The sequence below is a fragment of the Gopherus flavomarginatus genome, chromosome 4 (assembly GCF_025201925.1).
Source record: "Gopherus flavomarginatus isolate rGopFla2 chromosome 4, rGopFla2.mat.asm, whole genome shotgun sequence".
NCBI classification, from domain to species: domain Eukaryota; kingdom Metazoa; phylum Chordata; order Testudines; family Testudinidae; genus Gopherus; species Gopherus flavomarginatus.
Window position 1 is genome coordinate 57016401 of NC_066620.1, and position 22277 is coordinate 57038677.

The 22277-nt window shown below is 41.3% G+C and overlaps 1 protein-coding gene across 3 annotated transcripts in view; it reads right to left on the reverse strand.

Annotated features, from left to right (window-relative positions):
* Positions 1-952: 952 nt before the first annotated feature.
* Positions 953-22277, reverse strand: part of LIN9 (lin-9 DREAM MuvB core complex component) — a 72773-nt gene continuing 51448 nt past the window's right edge. For 2 of the 3 annotated variants that reach the window (XM_050948558.1, XM_050948556.1), the window contains 5 exons: positions 11628-11708; positions 6354-6479; positions 5844-6026; positions 5551-5648; positions 953-3257 (listed from right to left, as the gene is read on the reverse strand). In XM_050948558.1, the coding sequence (XP_050804515.1) occupies positions 3152-3257; positions 5551-5648; positions 5844-6026; positions 6354-6479; positions 11628-11708 (594 nt within the window). In that variant the 3' untranslated portion in view covers positions 953-3151. The remainder of the gene's footprint in view (positions 3258-5550; positions 5649-5843; positions 6027-6353; positions 6480-11627; positions 11709-22277) is intronic. The other variant, XR_007773754.1, reaches the window with a different exon arrangement.

Sequence of the window (22277 nt, forward strand, 5' to 3'; positions counted from 1 at the left end):
TAATCTGAGTCACTCCGAGAGGAAGATCAGCCCAGCAGTGGCCACCTAATAATATTTTGAACATCTGCATGATGTAAGTGGCATTTCACTTCGGAGTCTTAAGTGGGCAGGACTCAGAAGAATACCACTCCCCATTGGTCAAGCTGATCCAATGCCTGCTTAGCTGCTTACAAAGCTTGGGAAACAGTACAGTCTACCCTTAGTCTCGTGGACTATGGGATCTTTTGGGCATAAGTCCCCTTCTAAAAGGGTGACTACAAAGAGCAACTGCTGAACCACCCTTCGGTACCAGTGATGGTTCCTGTAACTTATGAGATTTCCCTGTGGTTTAACTTAACATTTTAGTGTTACTTGCTGTTCCAATACACATCGCATGAGGTCCACTAAAGAGGAGAGTAGGAGAAGCCCAGCTTCAAATTCTGTTTGGAGGACAGATATTTCCCCTTAGTTTTGGGACCTTCTTCCTCTGTTTTGCCTTATCAGCCTTGCAGCTATAGTATAAAAACACGCAAAGGAAGGAAAGTATGTGGCTCTGTTGGCCTTGACTGAGCATGGGTGCTTCTCTGCTGCTGTGTACTCTCTTCAGTGGAGGGCACAGAGAGCCCAGCAGAGGTACTGAACTGGAGGACCCAGAGGGTTGAAGCTTCAATGCACAGGGAATCCCACAATGGAGAAGAGGGAAAGAGGAAGACTAGAAATTAAAATGGGATCATTACTGCCTGAAAATTGAATACAAATAAAAGGTATAAAGCAAACTGGTTGAGTTCTTCCAAACTACTAACTTGTTCCACTGCTGCAGGAAGAACTAAAAGTGGTGGAAAGTGTGGTGGGTCTTACAGCCAGAGCCCCCAACACCACATGACCACCTCAAAACCCTACAGGGAAGAGGCACTATCATTTCTTAATGATTGTGGGGGAATTCTAGGATGCATATTTCATCACAACACAACAATCGGATCCTACATAAATATTATTCTTATGTTAGTGATCTCAAGATTTAAACATGACATCCTTTTGGAAGAGTAATGTACAAAATTCATTTAAGTTCACATTAAATACGCACATTGTTCAACCTTCAAATACAAGTGCACATGCATAGTTTTATCATAAAAATCGATATTATACAGTTTTTCCTATTACAATAAATACATTACTCCATCCCACAGCAATTATAGGTAATTCAACAAAAAAACCCAACAACTTTCAATTGATATTTTCTGTATTCTTTGAAAGAACATATTTAGACACCAAAATCAAGATAATATATAAAAACAATGCTATCATCACTCAGAGATAAGATTGTGGTATTGTGATGAAAATATGTCTCTCTTTATATTTGATAAGAGCAGCTATATTATGTAGACATTGCCTATTTGGCAGCCTGATATTTAGTATACTAAAGTCCTGATCCAAACATGCAAGTAGTCCCACTGACATCAGTCAGTAAGTACCTTGATGCAGTGGGAAAGACTGAGCACCTTGTGGTTAACCCTACTGTCAATTCGAAGAATGTGGCTGATTGGTTCTGGCAGAGGACACTTTACCAGATGGAAGATAACACCACAAAGTAACAGGGAAGTAGGGGGGAAAGGGGAAGCATATAAAAATATTCTAGGGTAAATCCTCACAAAATGAGAAGTTTAGGTTTAGATATGTAGATTTTCATGTGCAATTCATCAGGATTACCACTTAGTACTCCTCCGTAATTTCCCTTGTAGTTTTAAAAATCTCTCCTAAAAACACTCACCTTGCCAAGCAAACAAAATGCTGCATTTTTGTAAATTAAATTATCAACATTTTTTCTGTTCAAATGAAATTAGACCTACCTTTATGTGCAAGAAGTTTGCATTTTTGTAAAATATATCAACTCTCATAGGTCAATTTATTCAGAATTAGAAATGTAATTGAGAATAAAAGATTTCTTAATTAACAGAACAAATTTAGCTAAATATAAACTCTGCACTAAAGTTTCGCAGTGGCACAATACCATCACAATACAGAAGCATTTTTTTAAACTATACAAAATTCCAAAATTGAAAATAATGTTTACATTCTCTTTATACATTAACATATAAAAGACCTTATTTCATGAGGCATCCAAAAGAATCAAAACATCTCTACCGCTATCTCTGAACATTCAAATCTGGAAACAATTTATTACACTGAAGCTTTACAAGACTATTAAACAAACAATCCAATAACCACTTTTTACAAGATTAACATTCCAGAATACACTTGGAGGCATTTTTTAAAAACAGTTCACAACACTGGTTATCTCATTTGTTATCAAAATCTTTTTATTTATATATGTTGGATATTGTTGAATAACCAGTTATCTAAGTTGAAAGTTGTGCAAACAATAAAAAATGGAAAACCAATATGTTATCAGTCATTTGTATAAAATATCAATTACAGGACCTTTTGCCCTGTATGGAGGGAAAAAGCCATATAGCACATGTATTCCTGGGAATTTAGCAGTTATGTTTTTCTATTCCTTCATTAGACTCCTTATATAAGTTATGATAAATTAAACATTCCAAAAAGATATTAACTGATTTATAGAGCAGCCAGTATCCAAGTGTACAATATCTATTCACTCTCATTTATTTTCTGTCCATATTCTGCTGCTGTTTCGTAAGGTCAGGAATACACATACTGCTTCACTACACTGTAGACTAAAGTCTGAGATGGTGACTCACAGATACTAGAACTGTAGCTTTCAAGAACAAAGGACTGCCAGACAGCCACTGATTTGTACCATTTCCTCTTCATTGTCTTCAACACATCAGTAAAGTCATCTGCATGAGTTGGGCAGAATTTACCCAAACTTTAAAAAATAAAGTTGATATATTCTTAGTTGAAATTGTATGAAAGCATATGCATATACTTTCAGTTTAAAATAAAAAAATGTAGTTACTAATAGAAGTTAGCTCTTAGTAAAACTACTGTATGTATATAACAAATGGCAAAATCTAATGTACGCAGGCCAGTAATGCTGGTTTCTTAAGAAGCAGTACAGTTTACCTAAAATGGCCTTTTTAGAGGTTTTCTTTTCCCCTATCTTCCCAAAGTTAGGATATTTGGTGAAGCCTATGTAAAGGAAGAGGATTTCACAGAATTACATGCTATACACTTGAAATAGACAGCTTTTTCAGTCTCTGTTGGTGTTATTGGCCGCAAAGGCATGTAAATTTCCCATCTGGCTCAGGCCACTCTGAATGTGTGCAACATGGATCTCAACATTATTCTGAAAACAACTAAAGAAAAGAAAGAATGGTTAAATCTCACATTTTAAGACTCAATTTATTAACTTATCATACTTGAACATGACTATAATGAACACCAACTGTCTTCAAGCCAAGGTATGAAATAGGAAGTAGTAAAAGTTTAGAAAGGCCAGTGTATAGGTTTTGCATGACTGAGTTCATGGAAATATAAGAATATAGTGGTTTCTGATGATGAAGTATAAAGAAGAAATGCCTCAAATTATTTAAATCCATTGCAATGTGTGATTTGTAATTCTGCTTATAGTGAAGTTTAGTTAAGAGTGCAGGTTTTCCAAAGGAGGAAAAACTACTATAATAAAGGATAACACCACTGTACTGTGTTCTATGCTTTAGAGAATTTAGAATACATTTACTAGTGGAAAAAAAGAGATAATTTTTCTTTTAATATTTAAATTAGGGCTGTCGATTAATCGCAGTTAACGCATGCGATTAACTCAAAAAAATTGACTGCGATTAAAAACATTAATCACACTGTTAAACAATAGAATACCAATTGAAATTTATTAAGTATTTTTGGATGTTTTTCTACAATTTTCAGATATATTGATTTCTATTACAACACAGAATATGAAGTGCACAGTACTCACTTTATATTATTATTTTGATTACAAATATCTGCACTGTAAGAATGATAAAAAAGTATTTTTCAGTTCACCTCAGATAAGTATTTTAGTGCAATCTCTTTGTCGTGAAAGTGTTACTTACAAATGTAGATTTTTTTTTGTTACATAACTGCACTCAAAACCAAAACAATGTAAAAAACTTTAGAGCCTACAAGTCCATTCTATCCTATTTCTTGTTCAGTCAATTGGTAAGACAAACAAGTTTGCTTACATTTATGGGAGATACTGCTGACTGCTTTTTATTTACAATATCACCTGAAAGTGAGAACAGGCATTTGCATGGCACTTTTGTAGCCGGTGTTGCAAAGTATTTACGCACCATATATGCTCAACATTCATATGCCCCTTCATGCTTCAGCCACCATTCCAGATGACATGCTTCCATGCTGATGATGCTCGTTAAAAAAATAATGCCTTAATTAAATTTGTGACTGAACTTCTTGGGGGAAAATTGTATGTCTTCTGTTCTATCTGCATTCTGCCATATATTTCATGTTATAGCAGTCTCAGATGATGACCCACCAGTTTTGTCAAAACACAAAGAAGGTACCAATGTGAGATTTCTAAGAACAGATACAGCACTTGACCCAAGGTTTAAGAATCTGAAGTGCCTTCCAAAATCTAAGAGGGACGAGGTGTGGAGAATCCTTTCAGATGTCTTAAAAGAGCAACACTACTGTGCGGAAACTACAGAACCCAAAACAATCAAAGAGAAAATCAAGCTTCTGCTGGTGGCATCTGACTCAGATGATGAAAATGAACATGCATCAGTCAGATCTGCTTTGGATCGTTATCAAGCAAAACCCGTCATCAGTATGGACGTATATATTCTAGAATGGTGGTTGAAGCATGAAGGGACATATGAATCATTAGTGCATCTGGCACGTAAATATCTTGCGATGCTGACTACAATAGCGCCATGAGAACGCCTGTTCTCACTTTCAGGTGACATTGTAGACACGACATGGGCAGCATTATCTCCTGCAAATAGTAATCGAACTTGTTTTTCTGAGTGATTGGCTGAAGTAGGACTGAGTGGACTTGTAGATTCAAAAGTTTTACATTGTTTTATTTTTGAATGCAGTTATTTTTTGTACATAATTCAACATTTGTAAGTTCAACTTTCATGATAAAGAGATTGCACTACAGTACTTGTATTAGGTTAATTGAAATATACTATTTCTTTTGTTTTTTACAGTGCAAATATTTGTAATAAAAATAAATGTAAAGTGAGCACTGCATACTTTGTATTCTGTGTTGTAACTGAAATCAATATATCTGAAAATGTAGAAAACATCCAAAAATATTTATCACATGATTAATTGTTTTAATCGCTTGACAGCCCTAATTTAAATCTTCTTTAAAAACAATTACATACATCAATAACTACTTGTCCAAATTAAACGTACATTTTGAAAGACTGAATGGCAAAGGAGATTCTAGTTTATACTGGATTGATTTAAATAAATTTTTAATATTCTTTTCATATCTAGAGAAGTTAGGTAGCCTTTTTCAATAGGACTATTCTTATAAGAACTGCAGAATTAGACTCAATTATATAAATACAGAAACATTTAAACTCTGAAGTGTGTTAAGAATAGCTAATCATGAAAGATGCATGTAGGAAAAAAAATTAATACCTGATATTAGAAGAATCTATTGAATTCTTGATGTCATTTAATGAATCTGTTAGTGATTTAAATTCAAAGGAATTCAGGTCACCTCCTTCTGCTAGACACTAGAGAAAATTAAGAAACAAAACTTAGAATTTAATTTACAATTCTACTACATAATTGTAATTTCTCTCAAATACAATTCATGTTATGACTTAGTTCAAGAGAGAAATTTGAGTGATGCCTATGGGTTGCCAAGGCTTTAAATGTTTGTTTATTATTTGAGAGGAAACATTAGAAATTTTTAGTAAACAATTTACCTTAATCTGCAGTAATATTGCTGTAAGTCTAGAGATCAGATCTGTCAGGTTTTCATTTTCCACACAAAGATGTCCTGTTGTTGATGCATTTGCTTGTCTAACTATCTCTTGAGCTTCTTCTTCACATCGGCGCCTCAGATCTGTTGGCTGGTCTGCAGGCTGGAGGCCTTGGTCTGGAGCAAGCTACACAGATATAATTAGAAGTAAAGATTAAGGGTCTGATTCTACAGCTGTTGTGTGTGTGAACTGGTAATCAACTTTAAAGGGAGTTTTGTAAGTGAAGAGCCTGCAGAAATAACCAGGCCCTCATACTTTTAACCAAAACGGTCCACTGAAATCAGTGAGAGTTACTGATATTCGGAAAGAAAGAGGTGAAAGCATATACGACTCCAGTTACTTAAAAGTTTGGCATTTGTCTCTAAATGGTCTTTTTCTATGTATGACATTTCAGTTGACTTATTTATATGTTAAACACAACTCAAATAAACTAAGAGGTTAGTAACGTATTACCTCATAACAGTACTGCTGAACCTTATGCAAAACTTTGTTTAGATCCTTATTCAGTTGTTCTAGGTCTAGAACAATAGTTGCATATCTTCTCTGAAACTCAATATTGATTGGCATAGAATAGGATTTCTGTGGAGAAGACAAAGCATATGAAGTTTATAAATCACAAACACTATACATCTGTATTTACTAAAGATGCACTTTACTGTCTAGATGCTTCCCTTAAATGACTACTATCACCTTTATCTTGTCCTTCCTGTGAAATTTTAAGTAGAAGAATTTATACACCAATCCTTTTCACCTACATTTGTTCTACTATTTCTCTAAAATACAAACAACTTAGCTCAGTGGTTTTCAACTTTCTTTCATTTGCGTACCCCTAAAAAAGCTTCAAATGGAGATATGGACCCCTTTGGAGATGTTAGGCACAGTCTGAAGACCCCCAAGGGTCTGCGGACCACACGTTGAAAATGACTGTTCTATGGTAACAGTAACCTTTCGTGGACTTCTTAGGCTTGGTCTACACTATGCGTTTAAACAGATTTTAGCAGTGTTAAACCGATTTAACGCCGTACCTGTCCACACTACGAGGCCCTCTATATCGATATAAAGGGCTCCTTAAACCGATTTCTGTACTCCTCCCCGACAGGAGTAGCGCTAAAATCGGTATTACCATATCGGATTAGGGTTAGTATGGCCGCAAATCGACGGTATTGGCCTCCGGGCAGTATCCCACAATGCACCACTGTGACCGCTCTGGACAGCAATCTGAACTCGGATGCAGTGGCCAGGTAAACAGGAAAAGCCTCGCGAAATTTTGATTTTCATTTCCTGTTTGCCCAGGGTGGAGCTCTGATCAGCACGGGTGGCAATGCAGTCCCAAATCCAAAAATAGCTCCAGCATGGACCGTACGGGAAATACTGGATCTGATCATGGTATGCGGACATAAATCTGTTCTATCAGAGCTCCGTTACAGAAGATGAAAGGCCAAAGCATTTGAAAAAAATCTCCAGGCTACACAGTGCTGCGTGACAAGTGTAACGGAAAGCCAAAGAATCAAACGGATTCTCATGGAGGGAGGGAGGGGGTACTGAGGACTCCAGCTATCCCACAGTCCCCAGCAGTCTCCGAAAAGTATTTGCATTCTTGGCTGAGCTCCCAATGCCTGTAGGTTCAAACACATTGTCTGGCGTGGTTCAGGGTATAGCTCGTCAATTTACTCCCCCTCCCCCATGTGAAAGAAAAGGGAAAAAAATCGTTTGACTTTTTTCAATGTCACCCTATGTGTACTGAATGCTGCTGGTAGACGCCATGCTGCGGCAATAAAGAGCAGTATCTGCTCCTCTTCCCTCCCCAGTGGCAGATGGTACAATATGCTTGTTTGCTGCAGTACCATCATGTGCCCGTGAGTGCTCCTGGCTGGCCTCAGGTGAGGCTGGCTGGGGGTGCGCCTGGGTAAAAATAGGAATGACTCCCTGTCATTCCCAGTAGATGGTACAGAACGGCTGGTAACCGTCCTCATCATAGCAACTGGGGGCTGAGCTTCAATCAGCTCCCTCCCTTTCATGTGTAAAGAAAAGATTCTGTACTGCCTGGACTATCATAGCAGCAGGAGGCTGGGCTCCTCTCCCCTGCCACCATTTAATTCCTGCCTGGACTATCATAGCAACTGGAGGCTGCCTCCCCCTCATTTTATCTCACTAACAAGTCACTGTTTCTTATTCCTGCATTCTTTATAATTTCATGACACAAATGAGGGGGACACTGCCATGGTAGCCCAGGAAGGTTGGGGGAGGAGGGAAGCAACGGGTGGGGTTGTTGCAGAGGCACCCCCCGTGAATGGCATGTAGCTCATCATTTCTGCGGGATCTGACACGGAGCAGCTGTGCTCTCTGATACACTGGTTCTCTAGTACACTTGCCCCATATTCTAGGCAGGACTGACTATTTTTAGAAACCATAAAGGAGGGATTGACTCGGGGAGTCATTCCCAGTTTTGCCTTTGCGCCCCCTGTCGATCTCAGCCAGGGGCACCCATGATAGCAGCAGACAGCACAGAAGGACAGATAACAGTCATCTCATAGCCAATTTACACCGGCAGCAGACGGTACAGAATGACTGATAACCGTCTCTGCTATCATGCAAAAGCAAATGAATGCTGCTGTGTAGCGCTGGAGTATCGCCTCTGTCCGCGGCATCCAGTACACATACGGTGACTGTAAAAAAAAAAAGCTGAACGGGCTCCATGGTTGCCATGCTATGGCATCTGCCAGGGTAATCCAGGGAAAAAGGGCACAAAATGATTGTCTGCCGTTGTTTTCCCGGAGGAAGGAATGACTGACGACATTTACCCAGAACCACCTGCGACAATGATTTTTGCCCCATCAGCCACTGGGCTGTCAACCCAGAATTCTAAGGGGCGGGGGAGACTGCGGGAACTATGGGATAGCTACGGAATAGCTACCCACAGTGCAACGCTCCGGAAATTGACGCTAGCCTCGGACCATGGATGCACACCGCCGAATTAATGTGCTTATTGTGGCCGCGTGCACTCGACTTTATACAATCTGTTTTATAAAACCGGTTTATGTAACATTGGAATAATCCCGTAGTGTAGATGTACGCTTAGACTAAGGGCTTGGCTACACTCGAAACTTCAAAGCGCTGCCGTGGGAGCACTGCCGCGGCAGCGGTTTGAAGTGTGAGTGTGGTCGCAGCGCCAGCGCTGGGAGAGAGCTTTCCCAGCGCTGCACGTACTCCACTTCCTCATGGGGATTAGCTTGCAGCACTGGGAGCTGTGCTCCCAGCGCTGCGGCACTGTTTACAGTGGCGCTTTACAGTGCTGTATCTTGCAGTGCTCGGGGTGTGTTTTTTTCACACCCCTGAGCGAGAAAGTTGCAGCGCTGTAAAGCACCAGTGTAGCCAAGGCCATAGTCTGTGGACACCTAATGGTCTGCAGACCACAGGTTGAAAACCATTAATGTACTTAGCTAAATGAATTTAAATGGCTTATGTATTGTTTAGATAACTGTGGCAGATACAACTAACTGTTCCCTTCAAAACAATGAAACTAAAAATGTACAATTGTGTGTATTAGTAACCCCTGTTAAGGAACCCTTTGCATTGTGTCATTTAGAAACTAGTATTATTGCCAGACACTAATGTACTCATTTAGGACTTGCTTTGAGTTTGGTTAAGCAGTTCCACGTACTATATATTAAACTGGTCACTAACTTGTAACATGGTACAAAAGGATTCCCCTTTAACCAAAACCCACCATGTCATTCCGTTTCACTTTAACCAAAATTATATCAAAATTAGCTAACTGATGAAGTCTTTAAAGAATTCACAAAAGTATTTAAATCTGTATATTATTTTGGTCATGTTCAAGAGTGGCAAGTGTTTGAGAAAAGATTTTTGATTAAATGAAACATATTTTAAAGGCAGAAACTGACTGAAGACAGGCTAAGAATGTAGCCCACCGGAAAGGTATCACTTCCTTTACTTTTATCAGAATAGCCATGAACTTTCACAAAAGTTATGTATAAGAGGCTTATTTACAAAGTAATGAATAACGGAGGAGATTCAAAATATCTCATATCACTATCGAGGCTAAACACACCTAAATATATCAAATTGAATATATATCCTTGTTCCCCTTCCCTCTTGCTGCTTCTCTGTTTGTCGCAATACTCTTTATTTTCCTTCTGATGCCTCTCATTTCTTCTGTCCTCATTAGGTTTAATTTGTGATTTAGTATTTAAGTTATGTTCATATTTTAAGGCAGTCACCTTCTTGTAATGAGAGAAGGCCATTATAGTTTATTTTTGTGTAAGTGTCAGACTTTTAGTTAAATTTTTAAAACAAACTTTAAAAAGCGATATATTTTTCAGCATTAGATTTAAAAATAGTGACAAACTTTATATGTAATTTATTTTAATCCTTTTTGCTACAGCTGCATAGATTTTAATGATTAAACTGTATAGCAGAAACAATTTTCTTTAAAAAAATTAAGAGAAAGCACAGTTAATGCACAGGAGAGTGAAATAATAATGCCAGCATTGAAGAATGGGATGTGGGTGTGGGGTAGGAGAAGGGGACGGTGGACACAGGAATGGGGAAGCAGAGAATGGAGAGAGAGTGAGCGTACTTGTGCCCACAGATGGCCATGGGGCAGGAAGGAGGCAGCGAGAAGAAATCTTTTATCCATATTAAAAACCTTAAATGCTTTGTGCAAAATTTTAAGCACTTAGGTCTGGGTCCTCAAAGGGACTTTGGCGTTAAGCATTGCAGTGCTCAGCATTGTAACTTTTAGGCACCTAGCTAATCATAGGGATACCGTTGTGATCACCAAAGCCTGAATTAGGTGTCTAGGCTCCCTACACAATGCAACTGGAGTGATAGGTGGCCTAGAATGTGGTCTACAAAAGCCAGGTGGGGAGCTGCGTAAGCTAGCAAATGAGAGATGCTTATGAGAATGGTGTAACCTCAGCCCTCTGCGTACCTCAGATGCTGAGCCTGATCTGGAAGGCGTGCTCAGAGGCTGCTCAGATTTACACAAAACAGCTGAAGGAGGCCCTCCCATATAACCTATAGGGCAACATAAAGGGTATTCACCTAGAACGTAAGAGAGCACTAGTTCAAGTCCACATTCTGTTTCATGAGGAAAAGGGATCTGAACAGGGATCTGCCACCATTCGGCCAAGTGCCCTAACCACTGGACTACAGAATCACTCTCACTTGCTCTCTGTCCCAGTCAATATCTAATTATTTAGCTAAGATGAAACAATTTCAAAAGGCAAGAATGAGATAGCCCCACATCAGGATATCCCACAGTCCCGTGGTTACAACACTCCCCTGAGAGGTTGCAGATAGTTGTTCAAATCTCTTCTCCATCAGGCAATGGGGTGACCTAAGCCAGTGGTCTCTTACATCACATGTGAGTACCCTGACCACTAGGTTAAAGCTTATATGGGAGCTGCTGGGCCTCTTCCAGATCATCACTGTGTGTGGAGTTAGGCAGCCTCTGTAAGCTCAGGAAGTTGTATTTAAAGATAAACACATTTTGAAAATTTTGACCATAGTGATTTGCATAAAGTCGTATCCCAGGCGGGAACAGAACCCAGACCTGTGCTTTAACCACATGATAATCTATTCCTCACTGATTTTTAGTACTATTGTCTCTGTTTGTATGAAGATTATTTTTAATTGTAGCAGATACCTATAAAACAGGATATCAAAACCCATTCAAGAACTGAAAAAATAACATGTTTTTACCAGTTTTTCTGCTTCTGTGTTCATCTCCCTTAACTGCTTGATGTGCTCCTTCTTAATCATAAGGATTTTTGATAACCTGGTCTATAGACGAAGAGAGGAAATTTTTTTTAGGACAAACATCTTTAAACAGTTTTAAAATTAATGATAAAATTATTGAAAAATATCAGACAGCTTTTGCTAAAAGTGTAAAGATATTTCTCAGACTGACTACAAATTAAGATATATAAATAAATTTTTTTCCCATGGAAATTATAAACAGTACTTTCAGGGAACCTTACCTGAATGAAGCCAAAGCACAATGGTTGAAATTCCCTACGCAAAGACTGAGTCAATAGGATTTGTGGACATATTTTGAGGATGAAGGGAACAGAACGCTTCCCTCCCTACAGCATGAAGATATAACATAGGACTTTTGCACAGCAAGGCTGTGGATATATTTATCATGGGCTACAGTAGAGATTAGCTGTTTTGCCATCGCCTTCCCCATAAGGTTTTCACCCTGTTGATGGACTCACTTGTCATGTCCCAGACTGGTCACAAACCCATTGTGCGCACTCCTGCAACAAGAGCTGAAACACAACATGGGTTTGCAGCAAACAAGAGGGCTCTGGAGGTTTTTCACTTCTTGGACTCTTCCTTTAAAACAGAAGTGCTCTGTATCTGCTGCATTTGGGTGTAATGTGCCCACAGAAAGGGCTGCTAGATTTTTTCCAACATGCATCTAACTATTAGAAGTGTGAATTGCAGCTGGGACCCATGGGTGTAATCCTAGTGCCACTGCAGTCAACAGGAATTATGCCATTGATTTCAATAGGGATAGAATTTCCTCCTGTATGATGAAGGTACCTATAATGGAATTCAGTGCACTTGGGAACAAGGTATACCAGCATTTTCTCAGTGATATATTATAATTGAGGACTAAATGAAAGTTAGTACTAAACAGTTTACTAGCTACTTTCAGTTCCTAATCTTGTAGTACTCTTCATGAAGGCAGAACTACCACTGAAATTAAGGAAAGGAACACAGGAACAGGCTGAATTAATGTACGTTTCTTTGAGTTAGCAATTTATACTTGAATTTGAGTTAATACAGAATATTTATAGTGACATCGAAGTACTTCTAGTGTTTAAACACTTTACTCCATATTGTCTGCAATATCTTCTGAGAAGTTAGAAAAACATCCATTTTTTCCCTACCAATTTTGTATTTTTCTATTTGTTTTACACACTCTCCCCTCCCCATTTAAACTAGAATTTAGATTTGTTTCCTTGTATTCAATTTTCACCAGTGAGGAAAACATGCACAGTTCTGGGAAAATACCATGTTATTTAACATGCTCCCTCTACTGGACATGCAGGAGCACAGTTTAAAAAAAAAAAAGTAATTTCTATCTACATTCTGTTTTTATTATATCTTAATTTTTAACTCTTCTTCAAAATAAGAAGGATACTGCCAATCATTTGGAAAACTAGGTTTTAACACTGCTGACAAACTGGGACCCCATGCAAAGGGAATCCCATCCATCAGTTTTGAACTGAAATGTAATAGATTTAAAATTGAATCCAGTATCTCCAGAAACATTTAATCTTGTATGTGAAGATAAAATATTGTCATGATTTCCGTCAGTATTCCACTTAGATTGGATGTAAATATTAATGTACAAGAGATGGTCAACTGATATTATAGCAAATTCCTTTTGGAGCTATCATTTCTCTAATATGTATAAACTTTGTCCATAATAAAAAAGAGGTTACTCACTCTGTGCAGTAACTGAGGTTCTTCGAGATGGTTGTCCCTGTGGGTGCTCCACTGTAGGTGTCTTGGCTCCCTGTGCTTATAATCAGAGATTTGTAGCAGCAGTGCATGCCCCAGTTGGCTGCGCATGCGAGGCAGCCATCTCCCACCACTCTGAGTGACTACCTTGCATGCACAGCCAGCCAATCCCCAGTTCCTTCTTTAGCCCAGAGGATCAGCGTGAATATGGTATACAGCAGGTGTGCCATTAGGGCCCTAGCTCCCCTATTCTTCTTGCAGAAGCAATCGCAATAAGGAAGGAGACCTTCATTGACAGATGTAGCAATGAGCAAATCGCAAGGGGTTGCCCATGAGGGTATACAGCATGAGGTTATGGTCCCATATAAGAGTAGGGTGTTTTAGGGGAGGGGAGATGCTGGTCATGCCCTTTAAGAATTGTTCAGTTGTTGGATGAGCAAAGATCGTGGTTCCATCTACCTTATCATGTAGTGAGGTGATCACTGCTAAGTGTACCTTTATGGAGCTATTGGAGAGGCCTGCCTTTTTAAGGCATAATATATAGTCCAGGACTCTGGGTAGAGGGGCAGAATGAGGAAACATATGGTGAGCCTTGCACCAGCTGCATAAATGTACCCAAGAGCATATATTTTACCTTTGCTTGGTTTGCGACTTTTCAAGAGAATGTCTTTAACCTCTTCAGAGTAATCCTGACCCAGCCCCGTTAGCCATGGAGTAACCAGGCCTTGAGGCAGAGAACTACTAGGTTGGGGTGAATTACATGGCTGCCTTTCTGTGTCAGGAGGTGAGGAAGTTGAGAAGGGTTCGAGAAAGTTTCACTGCCATCTGTATTAAGTATGGGAACCACATCTGTCTGGGCCATGAGCCTGGCCTTGTCTTGTCTGATTTTGTGTAAAACCCAGCTCAGTAGAGGAATCAGGGGGTTGGAGGGGAGGGACACGTACATTAGTGGTGCTTCCCATTTTGTGAAGAGGGCATCGCCCAGTGAGTGGTGCCCGAGCCCCGCTCAGGAGCAATATTGAGGGCATTTTGTATTGTGAGTTGTTGCGAATAAATCAACAGTAGGGAATCTCCACTGGCGGAATACTCAAGGGTTGGGTAGTCTCTCCCCCACTCGTGGGTTTATGAAAAGTGTCTGCTCAGATGGTCTGCTGTGGTGTTCTGAAGTCCTGGCAGGTAAGCTGCAGAAATGTCTATCTTGTTGGATATGCACCATTGCCAAAGGAGTAGTGCCTCAATGCAGAAAGGGTATGATCGAGCTCCGCCCTGTCCGTTTATATAAAACGTGAAAGTTGCTTTGTCCATGAGGACTTTGATGGTATTGTTGTGGATAAGGTGAAGGAAGTGTTTGAATGCTTTTCTAACTGCTTGGTGCTCTAGAATGTTTATCTGTAGGTTGGTTTCAGCTGGGGTCCAGCATCCTGGATGGTGGTGTTGTCCAGATGGGCTCCCCATCCCACGAGGGAGGCATTTGTGGTGATTGTTATAGTGGGAGCTTTTTGTTGAAATGGGACCCGAGCAGATGTTCTGCGGTTGCATCCAACACTTGAGGGAGTCCTTCACTCTGCGAGGCATAGTGAGCCGTTTGTAAAGGGAATGCTTGTGTGGTATATAGCAGGTGCGGAGCCAGACCTGTAGGCATCTCATATGCAGTCTGGCATGTTTGACTACATAAATTGTAGCAGCCATATGCCTAAGGAGTTGTAGGCAGGCCCTGGAGGATGTTTGGGGGCTGTCTGACATTGTTATCATCAGCCTGGTTAGGTTGAGGAATCGCTGTTGGGGTAATCTTGCTTGTGTTGAGAGGCAGTCGAGATAAGCCCCTATAAACTCTAGTTGCTGGACAGGGACCAAGGTGGACTTTTGGTTTTTATTTGAAACCCAAGGTTGGTGAAGAGGGTTATAGTGGTTTGTGTAGCTTGTACTGCCATCTGCTGAGTTGATGCTCTTATGAGGCAGTTGTCCAAGTATGGGAAGATCATTACCCCTAACCTGCAGAGGTGAGCTGCCGCAACAGCTAGGACTTTGGAGAATACCGTTGGGGCTGTCAACAAGCTGAAGGGTAGTACCTTGTATTGGTAATACTGATTGCCTAGTGTGAAGCGCTGAAACCGTTGGGTGTAATGGATGAATGGTGACATGAAAGTAGGTGTCTTGTACGTTGAGGGACAAGAGCCAATCTCCTTTCTCTAACCAGGGTAACCATTTTGAAGTGCTGATCCTTATGAACTTGATGAGTTTGCATAAATCCAGAATGGGTCTCCAGTCACCGTTCTTTTTCTGTGTGAGAAAATAACAGGAATAAAACCCTCTTCCTCTGAGTTGGAATGGTACTATTTCCACAGCACCTAGTTGCAGGACATAGTTTATTCCTAGTTCAACAGGGTTTTGTGAGAGGGGTCCCTGAAGAGGGATGGGGAAGGTGGGTAGGTAGGGGGAATAGAAATAAACGGGATAAAGTAAACCTTCTGACAATTTCCAGCACTCATTTGTCTGTAGTGCTTTGGGTATAAAATCTGCCTGTTTTTTCTTGTGGTGGTTCTCGAGTCCTTTAAGGTATGTAGAGATGCATCTGTGTGTTCCGCAAATAGTTTTCGTCCCCCCCAAGGGCAGGTCCTCAACTTTGGCTTGTACTTCCCTAGGAAATCCAGAGAGTTGAGCCATGATGCTCGATGCATGACCACGGATGTGGCAACAGAACAAAAAAGTGCCGTGTCAGCGGAATCAAAGGAGGCCTGCAGGGCAATTAAGGAGCCCTCCACAATGTTAGCTTTGTATTGCTCCTTTGATTCTTCCCACATTTGTTCAATGAAATTAAATTATGAAATAATGAAATCATTAAATGAGTTGTAAGTGCATTTTGCCAACAGAGCAGAGTAGTTTGCTATGCAAAATTGCAGTGAGGCCGAGGAATAGGCTTTGCGTCCAAAGTGGTCAAGACTTTTTCAGTCTTTGTCATAAGGGGTGGTTTTTGACTAGTGCTGTTTTCCCTTTGGTTTGCTGCCTCTATGACCAGTGAATTTGAAGCCCAGTGAGTAAATAAGAACTCAGCCCCTTTCGCTGGTACATAATATTTTCTGTCTGACTGTTTACAGGAGGGTGGGACAATGGCAGGTGTCTGCCATATTGTCTTTGCAGGATCCATTACAGTAGCGTTGATGGGCAGAGCTATCTTTGCTGATGGTGATGCCTGCAAGACGTCAATAAGTTTGTGCTGGGTCTCTGGCAGCTCTGCTAAAGAGACGTCCAGGGATTCTGCAACTCTTTTGGAAGGACTTGAAGTCATCTCCTGTGGTGGGAGGCTGTGGCATAATTGTTTTGTCCAGGGACGAGGATGAAATATGGGTGAGTGGCAGTGTGTCGCCTTCAGGAGCCTCTTCTGGCTCGCTCTTCTTCCTCTTCCTCCTGGGCCTCCGATGGTGGTGGGTCCGTGGGTGAAGGGGACTGGGTGGCCCTTGATGCTGGTGGGTTGGAGGGTTTAAGATTTTGGGCTCTGGAGATTGTCCAATGTGTCCCAGTATGGCTAACTGGGTGGCATAACAACAGGCAGTGGCACCCATAGCTGTGCCTGCCAGCTTTGCCCTTGCATAGGTGGCTGTTGGTGAGAGTGTCATGGTTTTGGGGAGAAATGACAAGAGGTATAAAGATTCTCTTCATCCTCACCACTAGATAGTGGAAGTGCAGATCCACTAGGAGTGCCTATTCGGCTCGGTCCTGGTCTGACTGGGGTACTGTCACTGCCGAAGAGAGGGGTTAAACTGGGGTGGAGGAGATTGCCAGGTCCGCCTGTCTGGTAAAGGTTCCAGTACTGGGAAGCTTGGTATCGTGGATGGCAGTGTAGTATGTTCTGACAGTGCAGTGGTCTTGTCAGGCTGTGTATATGCAGCAGGTGGCGCCATTACACTAGCTGACAAAGAGGCGTTCTTTTGTACTGTCGGTGCTGAGATAGGGAGCTCAGCTTTAGCTCATGCACCTGAGGGTACGTCTACACTACGGGATTATTCCGATTTTACATAAACCGGTTTTGTAATACAGATTGTATGAAGTCGAGTGCATGCGGCCATACTATGCACAATAATTCGGTGGTGTGCGTCCATGGTCCGAGGCTAGCATCGATTTCTGGAGCGTTGCACTGTGGGTAACTATTCCGTAGCTATCCCATAGTTCCTGCAGTCTCCCCTGCCCCTTGGAATTCTGGGTCGAGATCCCAGTGCCTGATAGGGCAAAAATCATTGTCGCGGGTGGTTCTGGGTAAGTGTCATCAGTCAATCCTTCTTCCAGGAAAGCAATGGCAGACAATCATTTCGCGCCCTATTTCCCTGGATTGGTTTGGCAGACGTCATAGCACGGCAACCATGGAGCCCGTTCAGCTTTTTTTTACTGTCACCGTATGTGTACTGGATGCTGCGGACAGAGGCGATACTCCAGCGCTACACAGCAGCATTCATTTGCTTTTGCATGATAGCAGAGATGGTTATCAGTCATTCCGTACTGTCTGCTGCCATTGTAAATCGGCAATAAGATGATGGTTATCTGTCGTTCTGTACCATCTACTGCTATGATGGGTGCCCCTGGCTGAGGTCGCCCGGGTGTGCAAAGATAAAAATGGGAATGACTCCCCGAGTCAATTCCTCCTTTATGGTATCTAAAAATAGAGAGTCAGTCCTGCCTAGAATATGGGGCAAGTGTGCTAGAGAACTAGTGTACCAGAGAGCCCAGCCGCTCCGTGTCAGATCCTGCAGAAATGATGAGCTGCATGGCATTCATGGGGGGTGCCCCTGCAACAACCCCACCCGTTGCTTCCCTCCTCCCCCAACCTTCCTGAGCTACCGTGGCAGTGTCCCCCTCATTTGTGTCATGAAGTTATAAAGAATGCAGGAATAAGAAACAGTGACTTGTTAGTGATGTAAAATGAGGGGGAGGCAGCCTCCAGTTGCTATGATAGTCCAGGCAGTACAGAATCTTTTCTTTACACATGAAAGGGAGGGGCTGATTGAAGCTCAGCCCCCAGTTGCTATGATGAGGACGGTTACCAGCCGTTCTGTACCATCTACTGGGAATGACCGGGAGTCATTGCTATTTTTACCCAGGCACCCCCCCAGCCGGCCTCACCTGAGGCCAGCCAGGAGCACTCACGGGCACATGATGGTACTGCAGCAATCAAGCATATTTGTACCGTCTGCCACTGGGGAGGGAAGAGGAGCAGATACTGCTCTTTATTGCCGCAGCATGGCGTCTACCAGCAGCATTCAGTACACATAGGGTAACATTAATAAAAGTCAAGAAACGATTTTTTCCCCTTTTCTCTCACGTGGGAGGGGGGAGGGAGTAAATTGACGAGCTATACCCTGAACCTCGCCAGACAATGTGTTTGAACCTACAGGCATTGGGAGCTCAGCCAAGAATGCAAATACTTTTCGGAGACTGCTGTGGACTGTGGGATAGCTGGAGTCCTCAGTACCCCCTCCCTCTCTCCATGAGCGTCCATTTGATTCTTTGGCTTTCCGTTACGCTTGTCACGCAGCACTGTGTAGCCTGGAGATTTTTTTCAAATGCTTTGGCATTTCATCTTCTGTAACGGAGCTCTGATAGAACAGATTTGTCTCCGCATACAGCGATCAGATCCAGTATCTCCCATACGGTCCATGCTGGAGCTCTTTTTGCATTTGGGACTGCATCGCCACCCATGCTGATCAGCGCTCCATGCTGGGCAAACAGGAAATGCAATTCAAAAGTTCGCAGGGCTTTTCCTGTTTACCAGGCCAGTGCATCCGAGTTCAGATTGCTGTCCAGAGTGGTCACAGTGGTGCACTGTGGGATACCGCCCGGAGGCCAATACCGTCAATTTGCGGCCACACTAACTCTAATCCGATATGGTAATACCGATGTTAGCGCTACTCCTCTCGTTGGGGAGGAGTACAGAAACCGATTTAAAGAGCCCTTTATATTGATATAAAGGCCCTCGTAGTGTGGACGGATGCGGCGTTAAATCGGTTTAACGCTGCTAAAATCTGTTTAAACGCGTAGTGTAGACCAGGCCTGAGTGACAGCCTGGCCATGTCGGTGCCTTGGGTCCTCAGGATGTCTTGGTACTGGACATTCCCGGTGCCTCTCGGTCCGAGGTTCTTGGTGCCATCGGTACCAGGGCAGATTTCTGGCCAGGAGATAGCTTCTTTTTAGGGGGATCTCTCTGTGGTGATAACTGCGATCGATGTATGGTCGCCTTCTTAGGTGCAGGGTCCTTAGACATGGTTTGTGTGGAGCCCTTGCCTAAGGCTGCTGCTGGAGACCATTGGCTAGGAGGAGTCCTGGACTCTGGGTTGGAGGCTGGCCTCAGGGATTTCTCCATTATTAGTAATTTTAGTTGGAGGTTCTCTGGCTTTCAGTGTCCTGGCAGATAATTTCTTGCAACATGGACACTTCTGTGGTACACAGGTTTCCCCGAGACAGTGGATGCACTGAGCATGACCATCCGATACAGGAACTGATAGTCTGCAGGTCAGGCACCGTTTAAAGCTGGGGGAACCTGGCATGCCTGAGGAGGTCGAGGTCTGTAGAAAACGGTCATAGTTCAGTCACTGATGGTGGAGACCCACCAGTGGCGGGGATGCCGGGGAGGGAGAGCAAAATATATATATTTTTTTAAGTGGGTAAATGACGGGAAAATGGAAGAAAACTGACAAAAAAAGGATAAAGATGGGAATATAAACGATTTACGAAATAGACATGAGTGCTGCTGTTGCTCCAACTCAAGCCAAAGGTGGTAGAGAAGGAACTGGGGATTGGTTGGCTGTGCATACGAGGTAGCCGCTCAGAGCGGCGGGGGTCGACTGACATGCACATTCAACTGGGGCACTGCTACTACAAATCTCTGATTATAAGTGCAGGGCCCCAAGACACCTACAGTGGAGCACCCACACAGCAGTCCGTAAAGAAGAACTAAAAAGATCATTTTAATACCAAAAGAAGAACGGACAATGAACATATTGATTTTATAAAGTGGGACCTATCAGTCTTCATTGATAAATTATGGTAAAAATCAGTCTTACAAGGCCTTATTTTGGGCCACATTTCTTTTACTGAACCCTGACTAAATTTTCACTTGCAATCGAGGGTGCAAAATTACTGGTGCAGGTCATGATGTCCTCACATCTAATCATCTAATTGTGACCACAAATCAACTGTTAGACATCCAAACATTATAATTAGTTCCCACAATTAATTGCAGGCACAAAATTAACAGCTGTGTGGAAATCCCTTTTAAGATATATAACCTATTATATTTATTTTTTTCAAACTGAAATCTTCCAATGAATTTAATAAATTTTACTAAATAACTTGTCTTGAATACTTATATAACCACTATGTAATAAATGCATAACATTAACAGTGATACTTTGTTTTTGTAAACACATTCCAATTTCTGAGGCGTTAGATTTTGAATCAGTAGGTAATCAATATGATTGATATAAGAGCCATCATTGTGAAGCATAGTTCTATCAAGCTCCATATAGATTTCTTGAGGAATCTGGTCTACAAACCACTTTAAAAATATGCTGACCTTCTTTATGTATCCACCCATAGCCCTTTGGATGGAACTTGACAAAATCTGGTGTGTCAGGATCTAGTATGTCTGCATTCTTCCAGACCAGTGCCACAGATTGTATACCTGATTTTCCCTACTAGTTGTGGTTTGCATGAAGGTAAAAGTTTTGGGTCACAGCATGGGATTCTATAAGGGGGATCTCTAATGATCTGGTACTTTCTTTTGTGTTATCGAATCATGTACCAATCATGACTCTCATGTCTGACTTTCCACATAAAGTGCAAATGAAACTTTTGATTGTTGTCCCGTCTAAGGAAATTTCAGCAGTTTATAAGCCCTAAGCATGTTCTTAAAGCTTCTTTGGGATTTTCTATGAACTTAAGAGGACATATTTTTCCTTTGCACATGACTAAAGCATTGTAATTATAGCTTGAAAAAAAGCAATAAATGCAGGGAAAAGAGCAAAGGGCAAGTTCCATTTTTGCAGCAAGGCTGTAGTAACTTCTTGGTCCAAGATCCAGCCATATAATGGTAATCAACCTTTAACATAACAATATTACAGTACCTAGACTATATGTTTCTGTTACTCTCACAACAGTGCTGGCATCTGGCATCATGTGAAAGAAATGATTCAATTATAATACAACCAGTGTTAGCTTTTTCATAGCAACACCTAAGTTCAGCAACACTGCTTCAAACATCTTCAAATAAAAGTCATTCATACTCTAGGCTTAAATATAATGTGTGGCCTTTAAGTAGAGCTTTTTTAAAAATCCCTTTCTCATTCCTTTATTAGAAACATGAATTGAGCAGTCCTGAAATGACCAGACAAGAGTCCACACTGGAAATTTTTGTTCTGATTTTGTTCAGGCACATTTTGGCAATCTCAGCATTAATAGCACTATTTTTGCTTGTTCAGTGTCCTTCAAAAAATGCACTCAGAAGCATCACAGGCAAGGAACCCATGCTTCGTAAGCTCAGTTTACTTAACATGAGTAGGTGACTATAACCAAATATTAGTTGAAATTTGAAAGTTTTCTGATTTAAAATACAGCACCATCACCACAAAAATCAACTGTGATTGGGTAACTGAGTTTTACTGGCTCTTCAGTTTCTTGGTCAGTTTGGCCTTATCACAGTTTTGCAGATCATTCTCCCTAGAACATGTTGATGAATCAGACTGAGAGGATAACTCTCAGATCAGGTGTAGCAGTAGAAACAAATCGCATGCCTTGCAATTAATGAATCATCATATATCAGTGCCTTATTTTTACTGTATTTAATGTAATGTTCTTGACCTTACAAAACACTACCTTACCCTACTTATTACT